This window comes from Helicoverpa zea, chromosome 17 (genome assembly GCF_022581195.2).
Source record: "Helicoverpa zea isolate HzStark_Cry1AcR chromosome 17, ilHelZeax1.1, whole genome shotgun sequence".
In the NCBI taxonomy this organism is placed as follows: Eukaryota; Metazoa; Arthropoda; class Insecta; order Lepidoptera; family Noctuidae; genus Helicoverpa; species Helicoverpa zea.
Window position 1 is genome coordinate 1880721 of NC_061468.1, and position 19261 is coordinate 1899981.

At 34.1% G+C, this 19261-nt stretch overlaps 1 protein-coding gene across 1 annotated transcript; it reads left to right on the plus strand.

The window, feature by feature from the left end:
• The first annotated feature begins 5087 nt into the window (after positions 1-5087).
• On the plus strand, positions 5088-11360 carry LOC124638330 (endocuticle structural glycoprotein SgAbd-3-like). Its single transcript, XM_047175272.1, has 4 exons — positions 5088-5106; positions 9101-9362; positions 10537-10743; positions 11146-11360. Exons 1-4 carry the CDS (start codon positions 5098-5100, stop codon positions 11193-11195), a joined length of 528 nt encoding a protein of 175 aa, XP_047031228.1. The 5' UTR covers positions 5088-5097; the 3' UTR covers positions 11196-11360.
• The last annotated feature ends 7901 nt before the right edge of the window (positions 11361-19261 follow it).

Below are 19261 nucleotides of genomic sequence, written 5' to 3' on the forward strand. Positions count from 1 at the left end.
ACTCATTTTCTGTCAAGGTTTTTACACCATAATTTTTCGTCTCAATCCATATACATATTTTAAGTCCTTCCTTCACATGGGTGCTCAAAACCTTTTAATGTTCTATTTCGTAATAGTGCTATATAAGTATATTTTGCAACATTTAGTTCTATAAGTATTTTGCAATAGTTGGCTCATCGAATCCCTAAAATAATAAGCGTTAACTGAACTTTACGTCATTGAGAGTTAATTAAGTCGTGATACTCGTAGTAGCTACTGAACATACACTGTTATATAAATGCACTATTTCTGAACCTATGTAATTTGAAATGATTTATTATAGATCACGATAAATCTATTCTATCAGTATTATTTTTGAATCTCGCCTTTAACGGCTCTTTCAAACTGGCGGATTTTCCGCTCAGTTTTTTAGCGCGTAACAGAACTGATCGCGTATACGCACGACACATAAGCAGTACCTTTGTACTTTTATGTTTACTGCTTCTTCTTTTGTGTGAATGAAAGAATGGTTGAAAAAAAATGGTTAAATAAATAAATAAAATACGCATTCCGTCCTTCAAAACCCATCGCCGGGTTTTTAACGTCTTTATTTTAATGGGAATTATTTGTTTTCGCCCTTACAAGCCCAACGTTGACGCCAAAAAAACCACGCAGAAAAACTGCTTGTGTGAATACGCTGTATAAAAGTCAGACATCCAAAATAGGTATCCTAAGATGATATAACATTACAAAATATTACAAGCATTGACGACAATTAATCTTCCGATCCATCTGCCCGCGAATCGTGAGAACAATCGGAAAGAATTCGATTCTTTTTTAAATGTTATCGATGCGCAAATATGCGAAGTTCAATCGAATGATTTTGAAATCGTCACGAAGTAGGACAGTATCTCATGTCATCTTAATTGGAATCCTATTATGTAGTTTGTTGAAGAGTTATCCTTAAACAGAAAATGGTTAAAGCAAGGAAGGAATAAATTTCTTCAAGATATTTTCCTGCATTTCTGCATTATACTCAGTCTTGGTATAGTTAGAAACGAATCACTTAGCAACTAAATAACTAAGAAAATGTACATTGGAACTTACCTGACCTAGAATCGAAACCGCACAGTCGTACTTGAGAAGCACATGCTTTACCTACTGGGCCACCTCAGTGATTGAACTTTCTAAATAAAATAATGAAAATTAGGAACACTAAATTCATAAAGCTAAAAGGGGTCTTAAACGAAATTAAAATCCTGCAAGCTTCTGTAAAATATCCTTAACTCGTAACCTTACGGCTATCGAGGTGACAAGGGCCTTTACGGCCTTAAAATACCTTCCAAATCCGCATCGTAAACATAAAATCCTATTACCCAAATAGCTGAGAAGATACTCCAATACTTACCTATGTAAGTACCTACTGTAAGGTAACCCGCAAACCGAAGACTAAACAGTCGGCCGAACAATTGACCCGATGGATGGACAAAAAATCGTTTTAAAGAACATCTTGATCCCTATCAAAGTTTCCAGGTGGGTTGAGGACGTCAGATAGGCAGTCGCTCCTTGTATAACACTGGTACTCTGATGCATCCGGTTAGACTGGAAGCCGTCCCCAACATAGTTGGGAAAAAGCTCGACAGATGATATCAATTTTTTTAAGTCTTCCTCATACCGGCTGAATACCTGATGTAGGGTAAAGGCGGGATAGATGCCGCAGTGGGATAGATGCCCCATTTTTAAAAAACCTAACTTCCCATGCTCGCGATTAAGAAACAATCGTTTAACTAGAAGCCACAAGCACCCCGCACCTAAATTAGCCACGCGCCATCGAGGGGTGAGGTCGCGTTTCGCTCGTGTGTGAATACATCTCCGCGGCGAACTTACAGCGAGCGTAAAATTTTTAAAGGTGAGTATTTGCTGTTGTATAACTTTATAAGTAGATATTAATTCCATCATCATTTTGATGTAAATAGTTGCTCTATTGTATTTATTTATTTTAAAAAATACTAGGGCATCTAACCCTGTCAAAAAGGATAGTTGCCCTGATTTTTTACGGTATAGGTGCCCCTAGGGGCATCTATCCCTCCATACACCACGTGTACCCTGAATGTATTATGAGTGCTTTGAATATATATTTTTCATGTGTTTATGTATAGGTATTTACACTTTTTATTGATTACGAATGATTTACAGTTCAAACAGTGAAGATGAAGACAATTGACCTAAGAACAAAGTTAAGGAATAGAAAACTAAAGGTTTGCCGGTGAAGAAGACTAAAAGAGATGGACAGGATGAGCCTAAAGATACAAATAAAAATATCTGCATAGAATGCTTTGAAAACTATGAACAAACAAAGTCTAAATCCGACTGGATTCAATGTGTAATGTGTCAGTGCTGGTTACATGAAACCTGTACACTTTTCAGAATTTTTTGCTCGAGATGTAGAAAACTTAAAGCACTGTCCGGTTAAATATTATGATGCTAAGTATATTGTGTTATTTTGGTTTTTAAGAAAGAATGATTTTTATGATTTTGCATGTTGAAACTAAATAATTAATATTTTATAATAAGGGTTTAAAATATAAAATACATTATTTTTGTTGAACAAAGACTTTTCGAATTTTATTGTGTTAATTTTAATTAATCCGATAATTAATATAAAAAGATTTTAAAAACTGCAAAACACTTTTCATTTCAAATAAATTAAAGTCAAAAATTATATGAATATTATTAATATAAATATACTTAAACAGTATGAAGGGCATCTATCCCGCACCGTAGGCATCTATCCTCGCTAGTATTTTCAAGGTGGGGCAACTATCCATAGGGGTAGGCATCTATCCCCAAAAATTGAGGTCTACAAAAAGCTAAAATCTGCAAAACGTGTAGTATATAGGTCCAAAAAGACAAATCACAAATAAACATAAAGGATTAAACTAGTTACATTCATAGGTGTTATTAATGTAGAACCAATATTTATTCAATTATAAGCATATTTCAAAAAGTGGGGCATCTATCCCGCCTTTACCCTAATGTGCGTACTACCATTCATCTTGATACTGATTTATGAGCCCAAACAAACTATCAGCCGACTAAAAGTTTGCAGTGTGTATATACTGTAAATGTTAGCAAACGCTATTTAGAGAACCCATTTATATTGGGTGACATTTGTGAGATACGATGCATAAACATTAGACTCTAGACATGGGTTTTCGGTCTTTCGTATTTCGTCTGACTCCTGAGTTTGGTCCTAGAAATTATTCTAAGCTAGCTTCTGTCTGCAAGTTTAACTTAGTATTTCCCGGGAAACAATTTCAATAGTCAGAATAAAAAGAGTCTATATCAGTCCTCAGAGTATGACTTATCTCTTGAGTTGAATTTTATTTCAAAATGTCCTGATGTTTAACGGGAATTGCGAAATTCAAAGATAGAGTTAGTTCCACATATTTTGTAGTAAGGTTTTCTAGAATCTAAGTATAGCAAGCTACGACTAATTTAAGTCAAGATTTAAAATATTCAAAATTAAAGTTAGTGTTGAGAATCTTACAGGTCCCTAAAAATAACAGAATTTTCTTAAAAGTTTTACCAAAACAATAATTTGACGAAACACTTCCTTGTAATTACGAATAATTTAACAACAATAAGCCTGCTTATTACAGTGTTTATATGCTGCCAATGAATTATCTAGTGTAACCTTTATGTTAAACTTTTCAAAAATTATGACAGCATGCTAAATAAATTGTTATCCATTATTTTGTTCAGGTAACTATTATTTATATTGACCGTTTTGGTGCAGATACCTAAATGTAACGTACTAGAAAAATCCTAACCACGCCAAAAACATATTGATTATTTACTTTTATGGAACCGTGCCCAAAATAAATAAAAATTATGGCACTTTTATATTTTCAAAACATGGTTAATAACGACAAACCCAAGAAGGAACCTCTTCAGGAACTAGATTTTCCCAAAACCTTTATGTAATTTGATATATATATATATATTTTGTTATTTAATTTGATATACCGGCACTACCTAAGGCATATAATAGTACATGGGCAAAACCGCTTAAAACAACTAGTTTTATACAAATGTGAATACTTTAGATACTCCTCACCACCGAAACTAAGTCTGGCATTTTAAATATTAGTCACACAGTAGGATTAATTCCGATTCTATTCAAAGCTTTTTTATTGGAATGAATAGCTAAGTAGGTACCTGCTTTTATCAGGCTTATACAAAAGTTACCTTTTTTACTAATTGGGCTCGGTCTTGACCCCAATTTTGTCTAACTAAAACCTATGGATGGAGTTTGAGATAAGATCAGTCTAAACTATCTTCCACGTTTCCCTTTTTACTATGGGATATTTGGGTTACCCAAAATTACTTTCGTTATGTTCTTTTTGCAAACTTTTTCGGCCTGAAAAATTGTTTTGAAGTATTTTCGTCACAATGTATCTAAAACAGGGATGCTTTTGCAAAAAAAGTCATCATCCTCCGAGCTTTTTTCCCAACCATGTTGGGGTCGGCTTCCAGTTTGCAAAAAAGGTGCAATAAAATAAAATTAATTTGTTATGGTATTAAAATTTTGTAAGCATGCCTTGAATGCATTCCTAGATGATGAATTCTCCAAAACAAATAAACAAACGCCGACAGTTAAACATTAAAAATAAATGAAACATCACATACATTAACAAAACATATTGATAAATCTTTTGAACTGCAATAAAAATACACAGACAGAAACTAGACAGTCTAACCAATTAAGGAGACTAGATTACATTTAGAAATTACATCTTCACTTGTCAAAAACTGAACTCAAAACTAACAACCTTCAAGGTCATTCATAGACACGTATTAAACGAAACTTTGTTAATCAATAAAATAATTTGCTAGTCCTTGTAGATGCTACGAAAACTAGACAATCAAAATTGAACTTTAAGTTGAGGGTTATAAGGTTGAAGTTAGATTGGTGAAAACAATTGAAGAGTTGATGCTACAAATGTAATGTTGAATGTATATCAGTAGAAATATTGTGCAGTGTAAGCTCAAGTATAAAATGCGGTAGATTCACTTAGCCGTCACATTTCACTATCATCCTCCAAAGAAGCAACTATGAAATTCGTTAGTATATTTGTTTAAGTTAAGTTTAAGCAATAAGTGAAGGCTCTAAGTGTTAAGTGTTTGTGTGGTTATCAGTGATTTTGAAAGTTTTTTAGTGCGCTAACTTTTTTTCATATTTTTTACAAGCAGAAACACGATAAAGGATTTGTTATCCTTTTTCATCCTTTTTTTTCTAGATCGTTAACTATTTTTAGTGTTAAAGGCACTAGATTAACGTTTCATCCGTGTATCCAGAAAATCTGTAACTTGTACATTTTCCTAAAATTATAAAATTATTTTCTCATCGGCTCGGAAAACCAAAAATTCTTTACGATCAGTTTAATACAACAGTACAGTAACAGTAGTAGTGTAAAACAACATTATCAAAGTGACTTTTTAAAAAGTGATAAAAAATTCTACTTACCAATTATTTGTTCTAGATGCCATCTTCAAAATCTTCTATGTAATAATGTTTATCAATATGCATGCTATTTTTAAAAATAACAGTAAAACTATACTCACCAGCAGTGCAATGATATGCAATGCGTAGGCGCGTTTAATTTACTTCAAAACATCAATACTCAATATCTGAAAACTCGATTCGATTCCATATTACAATAATTAAATGCCTACGCTCAATCAACTCGTTATAGCACCTGCATATTAAGGCAACAAATAAACAAAGATTTATATTATGAACATGGGGCATTCATATGTGAAAAGAAGTCTTAACGACTACTGAAATAATAATCATCCTCGAGCCTTTTCCCAACTATGTTGTGGTCGGCTTCCAGTCTAACCGGATGCAGCTGAGTACTAGTGTTTTACATGGAGCGACTGCCTATCTACCTCCTCAACCCAGTTGCCCGGGCAACCCTACATAAAATAAATACGTCTATGTAAAACAGGCTGTCTGACTTACTGGCTTCTGACCACCCGTAACGAGTGCCAAAGAAGTTCAAATACCAACCGGGACCTACAGTTTACCATCCTTTCCGAAATACGGATTCATGTAATGAATATAGGCCATTCAAAATGTCAAACGCCGCTCCAACAAAGCTACTGAAATATAAAGTCACAAAAAATTATAAAATTCCTGATAATTTGTTACAAAATATTTCAGTCGTTACACATAATACAAATATTATGTTAACTTTTGCACAATGCACATTGCAGTGACCAAAAGTCACGATCAAATTGAGTGCAAAATCTTCAATTTCATGTCATTGTGTACTTTTTTCATGTTTCTTGAAAGTTACACTGAAAACGTGCTGAAGTGTCTTATTTTATTTTTTACACGAGCGAGTGAATGACAATGTCATTATTACACCTAACCGCTCTATTTGGCATCGATTACAAAAGGTTTTGTTTATGTAAACATACTAAAACTTAATTGATTGATTTTTTTGGTGTTATTGAATTTTTTTTTTTTTGGGAAACCACAAAAACTGGAGAAACAGTGCATAAATGAATATAATATTAATGAATTATAGCTATGTGTCCTATATTTTTGGCCTATATTTTTTAAGGATCATATAAGTCTCAGGTACATTTTGTGTAACTGGCTAACCGCGTTGTCACCCAAGTCCCGGGAGAACCACTTCCCGCAACCGGTTAAAAGTTGCCTGTCTTTTTTGAAGCTCTAAACTCTGAGAAACTTTTGGACCAAAAATAACTGACATGCCAAACTTAACAGGCCCTTCTTTTACCCTCATAAATGTACCTTAGTGGACTGATTTCATAGCCGCAGTGATCGTTACTAGATAGTTCAATAACCAGATTTGGACTGATTTCATAGCTAGCGATTAACGTAATTCAGATGACAATTTTATTAGCATATTAATACCAATTCCATGATTCTGAAAGCACGTAAAGCTACTGAACTCAGGTCATGTCGCGTGCCTGTCGTCTACTCAAAATGTCTATATCGTGTCTTGCTTTTTGTGTTGAAGTCTAAATGATTCTCGTGATTTTCTGAAATTCTTATAACGTCATGTTGAGTGGTCTTCAGTAACTCATTCCGCATATTTTCAGTTGGTTAACAGTTCTAACTTTCATTAGGCACCTTTTCTTTAAATGAAAAATCATCGGATGACCCACCTCTATCGCTGTGTAAGGGAGTGGCAGATTTTCATGGTTTAATTTTTAACCCATTTCGGTTTCTTATTTAATCCCTTTGAGCACGAAAGCCAAAAGACTTTATGCACCTAGATCAAAAACAGCTCATAACAGTGTCTACGTTTAGGCATTTTAATCAGTTCAACTTCTTCACAGTGAAATAACAGACAAACATTTTACATTATTAGGTACAATTTCACCCAAAATGTCACAACAATAAAAACTTCCTTACCGAACCAATCTGTTAATCTACAACAGTTTGTCACCACAATATTGCAGGTGTGACAACTAAGCTATATTATGTGCTATGAAATAACCACAGCCGGAGCCACGAGGCGGAAGACTAGTGCCAACTGAAAATTAAGCAATAGCTTTATTAACTTAGATTCTTAGATCATGACGGTTTTATTGCGGGTGTTACTGAAATGCTTATTTATTTGACAAAGTGCGAAAAATTTAACGACTCGAAAGGATATTGGTTTACAAAAGAGATTGTCGTGTATGTTTCTCAATGGTATTGAAGGTAAACCTTTCTATGAGATATTTACGTTTCTTTTATTCGTAAACAGGACTCTTATTATGATTGGTGTGAGACTTGCCATCAGTCATGCTCGAAAATCATTTCAAAAACTAAAATGGAACGTTCAATTTCGGATAGCGATGCTGAATTTCTGAAGAATCACTGTGTTTCTGATTTTATATTTTTCTGAGTTGATGGTACTTATTATCCTTTCCGAAATATTTGGGTATAATTAATTAGTCAAACAATCTAAAATGTTTGGATAAAATTTCGTAAATTCGGTGTCATCAATAGGTAGGATAACTTTTTATTTGACTTTGCATTGTTACTTTACTCTGACTGAACTAGGTCAAAGTTCTAAACCGTTTAATGTCTAGTTTATATACTGGATATACCAATTCCTTTCCCTGCGACATACTTACTACTAACAATTACACAATTCTTGGCTTCAATACGAATGTTTGTATTTACGATCTACTTAATACCCTCCTATTTTTTTACTTTCTCATACTATACTCTAGAGACAAGAGATGCCTTTTAATTAATAGGGCTATATTTACACTAAATAATTTCAAGTTTACCGTTTCTCCATATTTTGTTAGCTAAGATTTATCTAACTAAAATATTAGCTAATACTACTATTATACTATTGTATATGCTGTGCCCGACAGGGTCCATAATTGTGTCATAAATTACCTGTACACCAACAATTGTAAACATTATGGTACGCATGAAAGTATTGAGTATTGAGCAAAATAACCAAAAGTATCAACAGTTATTACCAGCCCTAATTTAGAAACTTTTTGAAAGATCAATATTATTTCCACTTGATCATCAATCATACTTTCTCCAAATCCAACTTCGTTATACCACCAGCTCTTTTTCAAAAGCCAACCTACTCCTCATCCATACCTCCTTTAAAGGATCCTATACAGTATTGATCGTGACCGAAGTTCCATGGGGTCACATTCAGAACCTTAGCCTTTCCCATCGCTGTGTTACCTTAACCTCAATCGTTAACTTAACCAAACTTTACGTTTACTCAACTTAATCGTAAATCGCGTATTGGTTTAGGCTTTTAGGTTAATAGTTGTAGAATTGGATGAATAATTCTAGAGCCTACAAACTCGGAAAACCAATCGGATAAAATAATTTTGAAAAGCTATCGCGTCACTGATTAATGTAAAGATTTTTATTTCTAAGTTCGTTTGTGGTCCAATTATCATTGCCCTGATTTTTTCTCAAAATTTCTTTAAATCAGAAGATAATGTAATTACTTCTTATCAATTATGGCACCTATAAAATAAACATCTATTTATCATATAATATCAATTTAATAGGTACCAAAATTCTAAAACCCTCACTCCTCATTTCCAGTTCATCGTCCTAGCCTTGGTGTCAGCAGCATCAGCTGCTCGCCTAGACAACTCCATCTACCTACCTCCCAACGCCAGATCCTCAAGTGGAGCCAGCGCTGGTCTTCAAGCCCCGTTCGGAGGACCTGACCATGCAGCCATTGGTCAAGGAAGACAGGGTCCTGGAAGTCAGGCTGAGATCTTGAACTATGAGAATGAGATCAATGAGGAAGGGTATAGGTATGCTTATGAAACCAGTGACGGAACTAAGGCTGAGCAGCAAGGTGAGTTGGAGATGGTTTTATTTGGACTAAAAAGTGGAAATGGAGATAATAAAAGAGAAAGTTTAGGTCCACTATGTGTCTAACAAAACATAAGACTTTGACATTATATTCCAGTTTTTATAAATGATTGTTTTAAGCAGATTTTAGACTGCTGCTTAACTTGTATGATAAACGCTAACATACAGCAGTCTTAAGGTTCTTTTCTATTTCCCTTTGAAATATAATCAGTGCATCTGTTTTCAATATCCAGTGCTCAGCAACACAGTTACATCAAATGAATTCCTGCGTTATAAACTAGCTAAGTCTATGACTTTTGTGTAATATTTAGAAATGCTTTAATGCTCTTTTTAGCTTATATAATATGTCATTCTTTCTCTGTCATCTTATAACGTAGGTTTGTGTCAGAATACTTTGTGTCCTCAATAACGTAGGTATAAATAGATCTTCCATATCAAGATATTATCTTTCAAGACCTTTCATTAAAATTAGACGCACCTAATAAAACTTTATAACTATTTTCGTGTTCTAAACATAGAAAATAATGAACTTTAAGTTACATAAAACAATTACTTAAGTCGTAATATATATGGTGTCTTACCCAACTTAGTGGAGAATGAATGTCATTTGTTATATCATAATGCACATCTGAAAGGTTAATGACCGTTGCTAATTAACTGTGAAGTTAATAATATATGTATTGTGTTTACTTTTGTTTGTATCGCAACACGTGTCATTATGTTATTTGTTTTATATTTATTTTTGGTATCATTCTTTCTCCATACAGTTTTTATTTGGCTCTTCATCGTCTTAATAATTTAAAGACTGACTGATGACTTTAAAAATACATGTGAAGATATTATATGCAAGTCTTCTTCTTCTTAGTAAGAACCGAACTTTTAGTAAGAATCTAACCAAATCTGGTTACAATAATTAGTATAATTACTACAAAATTCAAGTAATAAGTCAACATGACTTTCAAAGTTATGGAGAAGTTCGAAAGCCCTATATAGACGTAGATAATTCCAAATTATTCAAATTAAAAATCGGGCTACCCGTTTAAACCTTTCTAAAATTAAAGTTTTTACATCAACGTATAGCGATTGATAACAATGACCAACATAAAACTAGTTCCTTACCCTTTTCGATCTCCTAAAACATATATTCTATCTTCCAGGCCGCGTAATCCCAGGTGCTCAACCCGAAGAAGGTTCATTAGCCGTCTCAGGATCCTACTCGTACATCGGTGATGATGGTCAGACGTACACCGTGACGTACACAGCTGATGAGAACGGTTTCCATGCTGAAGGAGCTCATCTGCCGACACCGCCGCCCGTGCCTGAGGAGATCTTGAAGAGTTTGCAGCTTACGGATAGGTCTCAAGGTGGGTTTAACATTTGAACATGTTTAGAAGACGTGTCATAGTCTTTAAGTAGCTTTCTGGGAAGGCCAGCTACATAAAAAGAAAAACAGTTTCCTGTTCTTAACAACTCCATTCTTCTGGATTATATGACATCAAACCACCAGCTTCTGTCAATGAAATACTTCCTGCACCCATACGAAAATAAGCCTTTTCATTCGGATGTATAAGATATATTTATCACTCTTACGTTTCATATTATTCCAGTCAGCAGTTTTGGTTTTAAGATAAGCCTACTTATATCGACACGGACAATCTTTCTCTTTATTATATTATAGTAATTTCATTTGTCTTATATCGAAGAAAATATAACTGATCTTCCGATTATAATGTAATCTTACTAAATATCCATATTTTTTTTTCCAGGTCAATACGACAGCAATAAAAGCAGCTACGACGCCGACGCGGGATACTAAAACTAAAATCTACAAACTTACTAACAAACTAAAACTAAAATTTATAGTTACTACGACTTAGTCGTTGACTGTACACGCCATAGTACAGTCGAGCACAAAATTCTATGAAATAAGTGTAACTTAGTCTGAGTGATCAATTGGACGAAGTGGCCAGTACCTGTTCTGTAGTCGTTAAAGTTATTATTTTATAATTAAAACTCTTTTGTAAATAAAATTGTTGTTTTTTTTTTACTCTTTTTTCGCAATCAAACCTGGGTCGACTACCAGCCTACTTTAGGTAATTTAAACAGTGTTGTCTTTGCTAAATCTCCTTACCGAATTTCAAAAAGGTTGACGAAATGCCACAGTTTGCAATACGTAAATGCGCAAGCGTTCCAGAGGCATAAGGAAAATGACAATACATTCTTAGTATGTACCTAGGTTCTTTGCTAAGTTCTTAAAGATTCAAACGGAAATCTATAAACGAAGAATGTTTAGGTGAATACTTAACTTATATTTTTATTTTTCTATTTCTGTCTAAAGCTCAAGTAACTACTAATTAGTGCTACAAGATGGCGTTAGTCACTATATAAACTTCAGAATTCATTGTACGCAAATAATACAAGGCACATCTTTGACGATTCCAAAGCCCAATTGATAACTATCATGTTTAATAAAGAAATATGGTGATAATTTCCTAGTCCAAGTTTGCCTAGTTGATATAGCGGCAGACAATAATACATCACCTGTGATCAAATGTCTAGCTATCACTATTCTTGAGAACCAGCCTAGTGACAGACGGACAAACAGACAGACTTAGTAATACGGTCCTGTTTAATCCTTCGGGTACGGAACCCTAAAAGGTAAAGTAGGTTACTTAACAAACTTATAACATAGTAAAATTACTATAACTATCTTAAACCATTCTCAAAGTGAACCGTTAACCTGTAACCTAGATTACGTTAACCGATCCATGTAACTATGATTCATGAGATCTCCTAAAGGTATAACCTTGCGAATAGTAGTTATTTAAATATCGGTTTAGAATTCGTCATGAACAATCTTATGGAGTGCTTAGAGGCAAAAGGTCTGTAGGCTTACGGTGAAACTTGGAATTGCGGTTGTTGAACAACCATTAAACTATGATGGTTGTTACCATGTAGTAGTCTTCTGAGCTAATATTTCTGGAAGACTTTACGAACTTGGGTGTTATTTTACCCGACAGCGACTTTAAGGAAACATTTTTTTTTATATGGACTTGTTATTTTATTTTTGATTTGTGTATTTGTGTATTTTAAATGCAACTCAAATAAGTTATTTTTTCAGATCAGCCAGATTTGAACTTTCTTCAAAGAAATTTTCATAATAAAAAATAATATCAGTTTTTATTGTAACTACATAACTGAAGAACGGTCTCACCTATCCAAACCAAATGTTTAGGTTTTGTTTGTTTGCACAAAATCATTCAACCAGTTCTCCTGCATTTATTTACGCAGCGAAGCACGGCCGCTAGTTATGACATAAAAGCAAAATTAAATTATAAATTTAAAAAAACCCCCGACCCAAAAAAAGCACGCAATTATTATGACAAAAGGTTAAAAACGCTAAACCCTATAAAAAGCAAAAAATAACTTTTAACACTACGTAAGTACCAACTAAAGCATGTCAGACTAAACTAAATTTTGTCGTGTCGGGGGACCGCTCTAATTTATTAGCTTAACGTTAGAAGTAATTATATACTACTACATTATATATACTTCTTATAACTTTTTATATAATTTTGTTTAGATACGTGTTTTTTATACGACTGTTGTAATTAAGTAGGTATCATTTGATTAATGTGGTATTTTTAAAGGTAAAAAGCGGTCCCCCGACACGTCAAAATTTAGTTTAGTCTGACATGCTTTAGTTGGTACTTACGTAGTGTTAAAAGTTATTTTTTGCTTTTTATAGGGTTTAGCGTTTTTAACCTTTTGTCATAATAATTGCGTGCTTTTTTTGGGTCGGGGGTTTTTTTAAATTTATAATTTAATTTTATTTCATGCTTTTTGTAGGAGCTCCTTAATTTTTCCTTCTTTCATTTAATTTCTTTTATTTTAAGATGTGGTCGCTATATGCGATCTCGGCCAAAGGAAGCTGTTTAACAATCCTCATTACAAAGTGGCTCTGGGAGAATTGCACAGATTGAGGAACAATAAAGATTAACCTTTGGTCATTTTAGACTTTCAGCAAAAATACATATAAATCGGTTTATCCGATTCATTCCGGCATTCCAGGGTTTCATCCGCCACATTCTATTTCCAGCATCAGGTTCTAGTCAATTAGAAAAATGAAGAGAACTAGTCAAGACAAATTCAACGAGCCCAAACTCGATGGGTTTACTAAAAGGCAGTTCAGGGTTACGTCTCCTATCTTCGTGTCCTAACAGCAGACCAGCTCAGTGGTTCCAGAAGACATTAGTGTTTCAAATTTCTGATCCCACATATGCTTGCAAGTAAACTGAGCGTGTAACATTCCTATCACACCTAACAAACGAGCTGATGACCTTGAAGACCTGAACCGATTTCCACCAAACATAGCTAAGAACACTCCCGAATGATATTCCTTTCAAACAAAAAAAGTCGCATTACAATCGGATCATCCGTTTGGGAGCTACGATGCCACATACACACACACACACACACACACACACACAGACACGTCAAACTTATAACACCCCGTCGTTTTTGCGTCGGGGGTTAAAAATGCTAAGTAGAGACACAACGCATTTGTCTATTAAGGATTTCAAAAATGTCTTTTTCATCTTCATCATATCAGATCATCTGCGATTTCTGTTCTCAAAAGTATCGTAAGACCAGACATACGCCAAACACCTTACAAACCACTGAACAAGCGCCACACAACCGGTCGCTCGAAACAGTTGTACGATAAAACCTCCACGTGTAATTTCACATTAGCACGGTTCACTAACATCGCCAATCATACGAGTGATGGACAAACATCTATGTCATTTATGCGTTATTAAGTGTGACTAATATTTTGTGGTGATTCCTCACTTATGTGTAAAATAGTATTGATTACCTAGGATATTTAGTACATGTCGAAAAAAGCTTTAGTTTTGGGGACTCGTTAATTGGACCAGGCCTGTTTTTAGGACGAAAACTACTAAGAAGAATATTTATATTTTACTACTGAGGTTTACACTTACTTTTTTAACTTTATATGTCTGTACTATATGTATGTTGGGGTCGGCTTCCAGTCTCACCGGATCTGTCTGATCTTCCCAGCCCAATTATCTGGTCAACCTGACTAGGTAAGACTGGTTTTCAGACTTTTCTGGCTACCGACCACCCGTAACGACTTGCGCAGACACAGCGGTGCACTTTACATTCCTTCACTCTCTGCGCCCGATGGGACGGCAGTCCGACACGACCGGAGAGAGATCAGGCGCAGGACCGACATTTACGTGCTCTCCGATGCACGGGTGTATCAATTACCAACTAGAACAACAAAGCAGTATATCAAGATTCTAATTTCCATAATATTAAGCTAAATGACAGGTTCATAATTTAACAGTAGCCTTTACAATACATCAACGTTTATAATTATTTTAGTATTATGTGAATTCCTAGTAGGCACCCATTATTCTAGTTAAATTATGTCATAGCAACAAATGATTGTGCTATTAACATTAAATGGATTTTAATATTACTACAATTATTCATTCATTGGTTTACCTGTTAACTATTAATAGTTTTTAATGTGACTATAAATTACATTTTGAATGTCCTCTGACGTAATTCATATTTACTTCGCGCACCCGGTTAAAAGTAGCCTTCCTGACAAACGGACTATCAAACAAGAAAGAGACTCCATCATTTGAGAACCTCCTTAGATTAGTTCTGTTATTCATTAAAGTCATTTACATATTCATAACCCCATAACCATATCCTAAACAATATTGGCCTTACTACAAAAACTTTAACAACTGTTTTACACTTGTCTAAAAAAAATGTGGCTCCAAAATGAACCTTATGTCAACGTCATAATTTGACATTTTTTTTGACAAGTCTTAAACTGACGTTAAAAAGTTTTTGTGGTAAGACGGTTAAACTTTTAATTTGTTGTTGATAAGTAGGAAAACAATTTGCTAATTTACAATTATCAAAAATAGAAATAGATGGGAAAACATGTCAATAGAAAATAAAACTTGTCATTAATAGCTGGCTATTGTTTTAGTCATTATTTTAACTATTGTTAGTTATACAATATGAAGGTATTTCCCAGAAATAGACACTCAGTGTCGGGACTTGGGAATTTTATGAAAACGCGTCATTTTTCAAGCAAGTTTACAAATGCTAATAATATAATTTAAGAGTATATATATACGGATGATCACCAGTTTTGTGCCACCATTTTATTAAACTTGTCTCAAAAGGGCTTCAGCGTGTTGGCTTCGGTCCCACGTTCGCCTTCCAAAATCCGGAACTCCCGTGGTCTGGCGGAGACATGCAATATATAATTTTATATTAAGCTCTATAAAGTGATTGTTTTCTTCAGGTAGATGCCAATTCATGCCGTCAAATCTTTGATCAATTCTCCAAAACTAACTAATCCCTAACCAGTCCAAATAAAACTTAAATCATTTACCATTAAGTAAATAATACTGAAAAACAAGTTAACAATCCCTAATTAGGACTTATTGTGTCAAAATAATTACAAGTATAAACCACAGATAGAGCTAATTCCAGGAAATAATTTGTTATTTTGTTATTAATATAGGTGTTAAGTTCTAATTAGTGCTCAAAAATATTTACCTACAGTATTCATGCTAATATAATCATTACATCACCCTCTTCAAGTACAGGTTCGAGGAACAAACTACTAAAATACCTGTGTATATACGTAGTATAAACAAATTAGTGTTTAAGATTTCTCATTACTTTTTGCATCCACCATCATCCTCCTACGCATATCCCAACTTTTATTCGGAGCCGGTGCATCATGTCTTCTTCTTCCATACATCTCTGCCTGACTTCATCTCACAAGACACAGGTGCCATTTTTAGTTACCTATATCGTATCTTTCACGTAATATACCATCTACCATTTTTTTCTGGTCTCTTTGCTCTCTATGTCCATTCTATATCGGGTGTGTCGTTCATAATCACATTAAATGAAATGCGTTAATATACTGGTTAATATATGTCGATTAACACAAAGATAAAAGAAAAATACGTAAAAATAAAAAAAAAATGTTTTTTTCAAACAAAGTAAATGGAATAAAAATGTGCTAAAATTAGAACACCATATAAAAGTCAGTCATTACAAACAACTGAAATTCTCCCTTGAAAACTGGCAGCTGTCAACTGATCAAAACATACGATACTCCTAACTTTATCTCTGCTTTACACGTCATGATGTTGTAAATTATAAAAAAGAAAAATAACTCCTGTGGCTAAACCACTGAATGGATTAGGTTATTTTTTTTACAATTCGCCATAGAATATCATAAAGTATATGTGATATGATTTAATGTGATTGTGAACGACACACCCGATATAATTGAGACATCCTTACCTAATAATATAATTGCGAAAATAACTCTGTCTGTGCGTCTGGCTTACACCAACACTAATGAACTGATTTAAATGTTTGGTGCACAGATAGCCCGAGGCCTAAGAAAGGACAACGAGGCTACTTTATAACAAAGTGCTGAAAGAAGTTCCACCGGGACGCAGATGGAATCCGCGGGTATCAGCTAGCATACCCATATATAGTTTCTCAGATACATTACAATAGATCTTAAGATTCACGACTATGCAAAGCATACACTCAGATTTTCAAAGAAATATCTTTAGTCACCAATTCCTGGATACTCAATAACGTAATAGAAAGATATCAATCAAATTCGTAGTATAAGACTGAACTATGATGTCAGAAATTATCTTTTCTAACCTATTAATCAATTATCAGATTTAATGATCACGTTTATGAAAATAAAGTGATGTCAGGTAGCCAGACTTAATACAATATTATAGTTTCTAAACAATATTGTATGATTAAATCTAGATTACAGGTTATTTGACTCTGATCTTTCTGATGCAGTAAAAATATTATACTTAAATCCTGTTCTTGGCGTTAGAAAATCCTTTCTTAACTAATGTGAGACATTTAATCCCCTTCCGTCATACCACAAAAACTTTTTAACGTGTCTGTTGGACACTTGCCTAAAAAATGACAGATTATGACGATGAAATAAGGTCCGTTATGAAGCCACACTTTTTTAGACAAGTGTTCAACAGATGTTTAAGTTTTTGTAGTAAGTGTGTTAATGTTCTAGGCGAAAATATTTTACGATACCAATACTAACGTTCAGTAGACAGTTAAGCTTTTTAAGTTTATTTCAAAACCCGCACCTTGAATAACCATAATATTATTATGTCCCATGTGTAGGTGAGCTAGTGAAGATACTGAAAGCTAGTTCATTCACTAGGCAATGGTAAATTTTATGACATACCCAATGACCTCTAATTTTGACGTCAATAAAATATCAACTTTAAATCGTCAGTCCACAATAACCGCTTCCTCCATGAAGTGACGATAAACAAAATAGTAAGATTAATTGTTAGTTTCATGCGCCCGATAATTTACTTAGTAATAACACATACTACTGTTATATGGCCGACATACATAGTACACTATGTAAGGAAATACAGAAGTACCGAAGTACCGATTGATAAAGCTAAAAACATTTTTGAGGTAATGACTTATCTATCCAGTGATTTATATAGAGATGATCTTCTCAACTTAGTTACGAAGTGAAATAATCAAAGTATAAGAAGACTACCAACAAACCTAACTACTACTACTATAATAGGTGTAAATGATAAAGCAGCATGTTTCTCATGTGGAGGTGTTATAGAAGATTGGGAGATTTACGACGATCCTTGGATGCAACATGCTATACATTTTCCTCAATGTTTTTATTTGAATGCTGTGAAAGGAATATATTATATTAATAACTGTCTGAAACAATTACTATATTAGAATATGCGCTATTGCATTGTGTTCTGAGTTGGATCATGTCTACCCTATTAGTATATTTATGTATACGATGCCACATTGCACTTGAAATAGATCAATCTGGATCAACAATATCTATGTTATAAATCATAATGTCGGTGGTCTGATTAGTCACTGCTCGATAAAAATAATTGGGGATTCTGGGATCATGCAGTTCGAGCGAAGCGAGAACAAATGATTCCAGAATCCCCAATTATACCCTACTAATGTAGCCCTCGTTATGACATCTATAATACGTATAAAATGCGTGAAATTTCGTTTAGACATTATTGGGCAACGGCTAATTCAAGGAGAAGGTTGGTGATGGAAATGGCTGAAGCCGGATTTTTTTATTTTGGAAACGGTGTAAATGATAAAGCAGCATGTTTCTCATGTGGAGGTGTTATAGAAGATTGGGAGATTTACGACGATCCTTGGATGCAACATGCTATACATTTTCCTCAATGTTTTTATTTGAATGCTGTGAAAGGAATATATTATATTAATAACTGTCTGAAACAATTACTATATTAGAATATGCGCTATTGCATTGTGTTCTGAGTTGGATCATGTCTACCCTATTAGTATATTTATGTATACGATGCCACATTGCACTTGAAATAGATCAATCTGGATCAACAATATCTATGTTATAAATCATAATGTCGGTGGTCTGATTAGTCACTGCTCGATAAAAATAATTGGGGATTCTGGGATCATGCAGTTCGAGCGAAGCGAGAACAAATGATTCCAGAATCCCCAATTATACCCTACTACAATTTTTTATGTTTTTGTATAACAATGGCTGTACAATGATACTTATAGGAAAAAAATACGAGGAAACCTGGACTATAAAGTCAACCCGCATTGAGCAAGTGTGGTTATTAACGCTCAATCCTTCTCCGTGTGAGAGGAGGTCTGTGCCCAGCAGTGTGTTTTTTCCTGTCTGTATAGAGTGGGCCTTCTGTCAAACCTGTGTCATAGGCTTACATGGCCGCATAGGACTTTGCGTAAAGCTTAGTT

Bases quoted from the DNA above. Each gene is read 5' to 3' on its own strand.
- LOC124638330 (XM_047175272.1), top strand. The intron at 9,363-10,536 runs GTGAGTTGGAGA...TCTATCTTCCAG, and splicing joins AACTAAGGCTGAGCAGCAAG to GCCGCGTAATCCCAGGTGCT. The intron at 10,744-11,145 runs GTGGGTTTAACA...TTTTTTTTCCAG, and splicing joins GCTTACGGATAGGTCTCAAG to GTCAATACGACAGCAATAAA.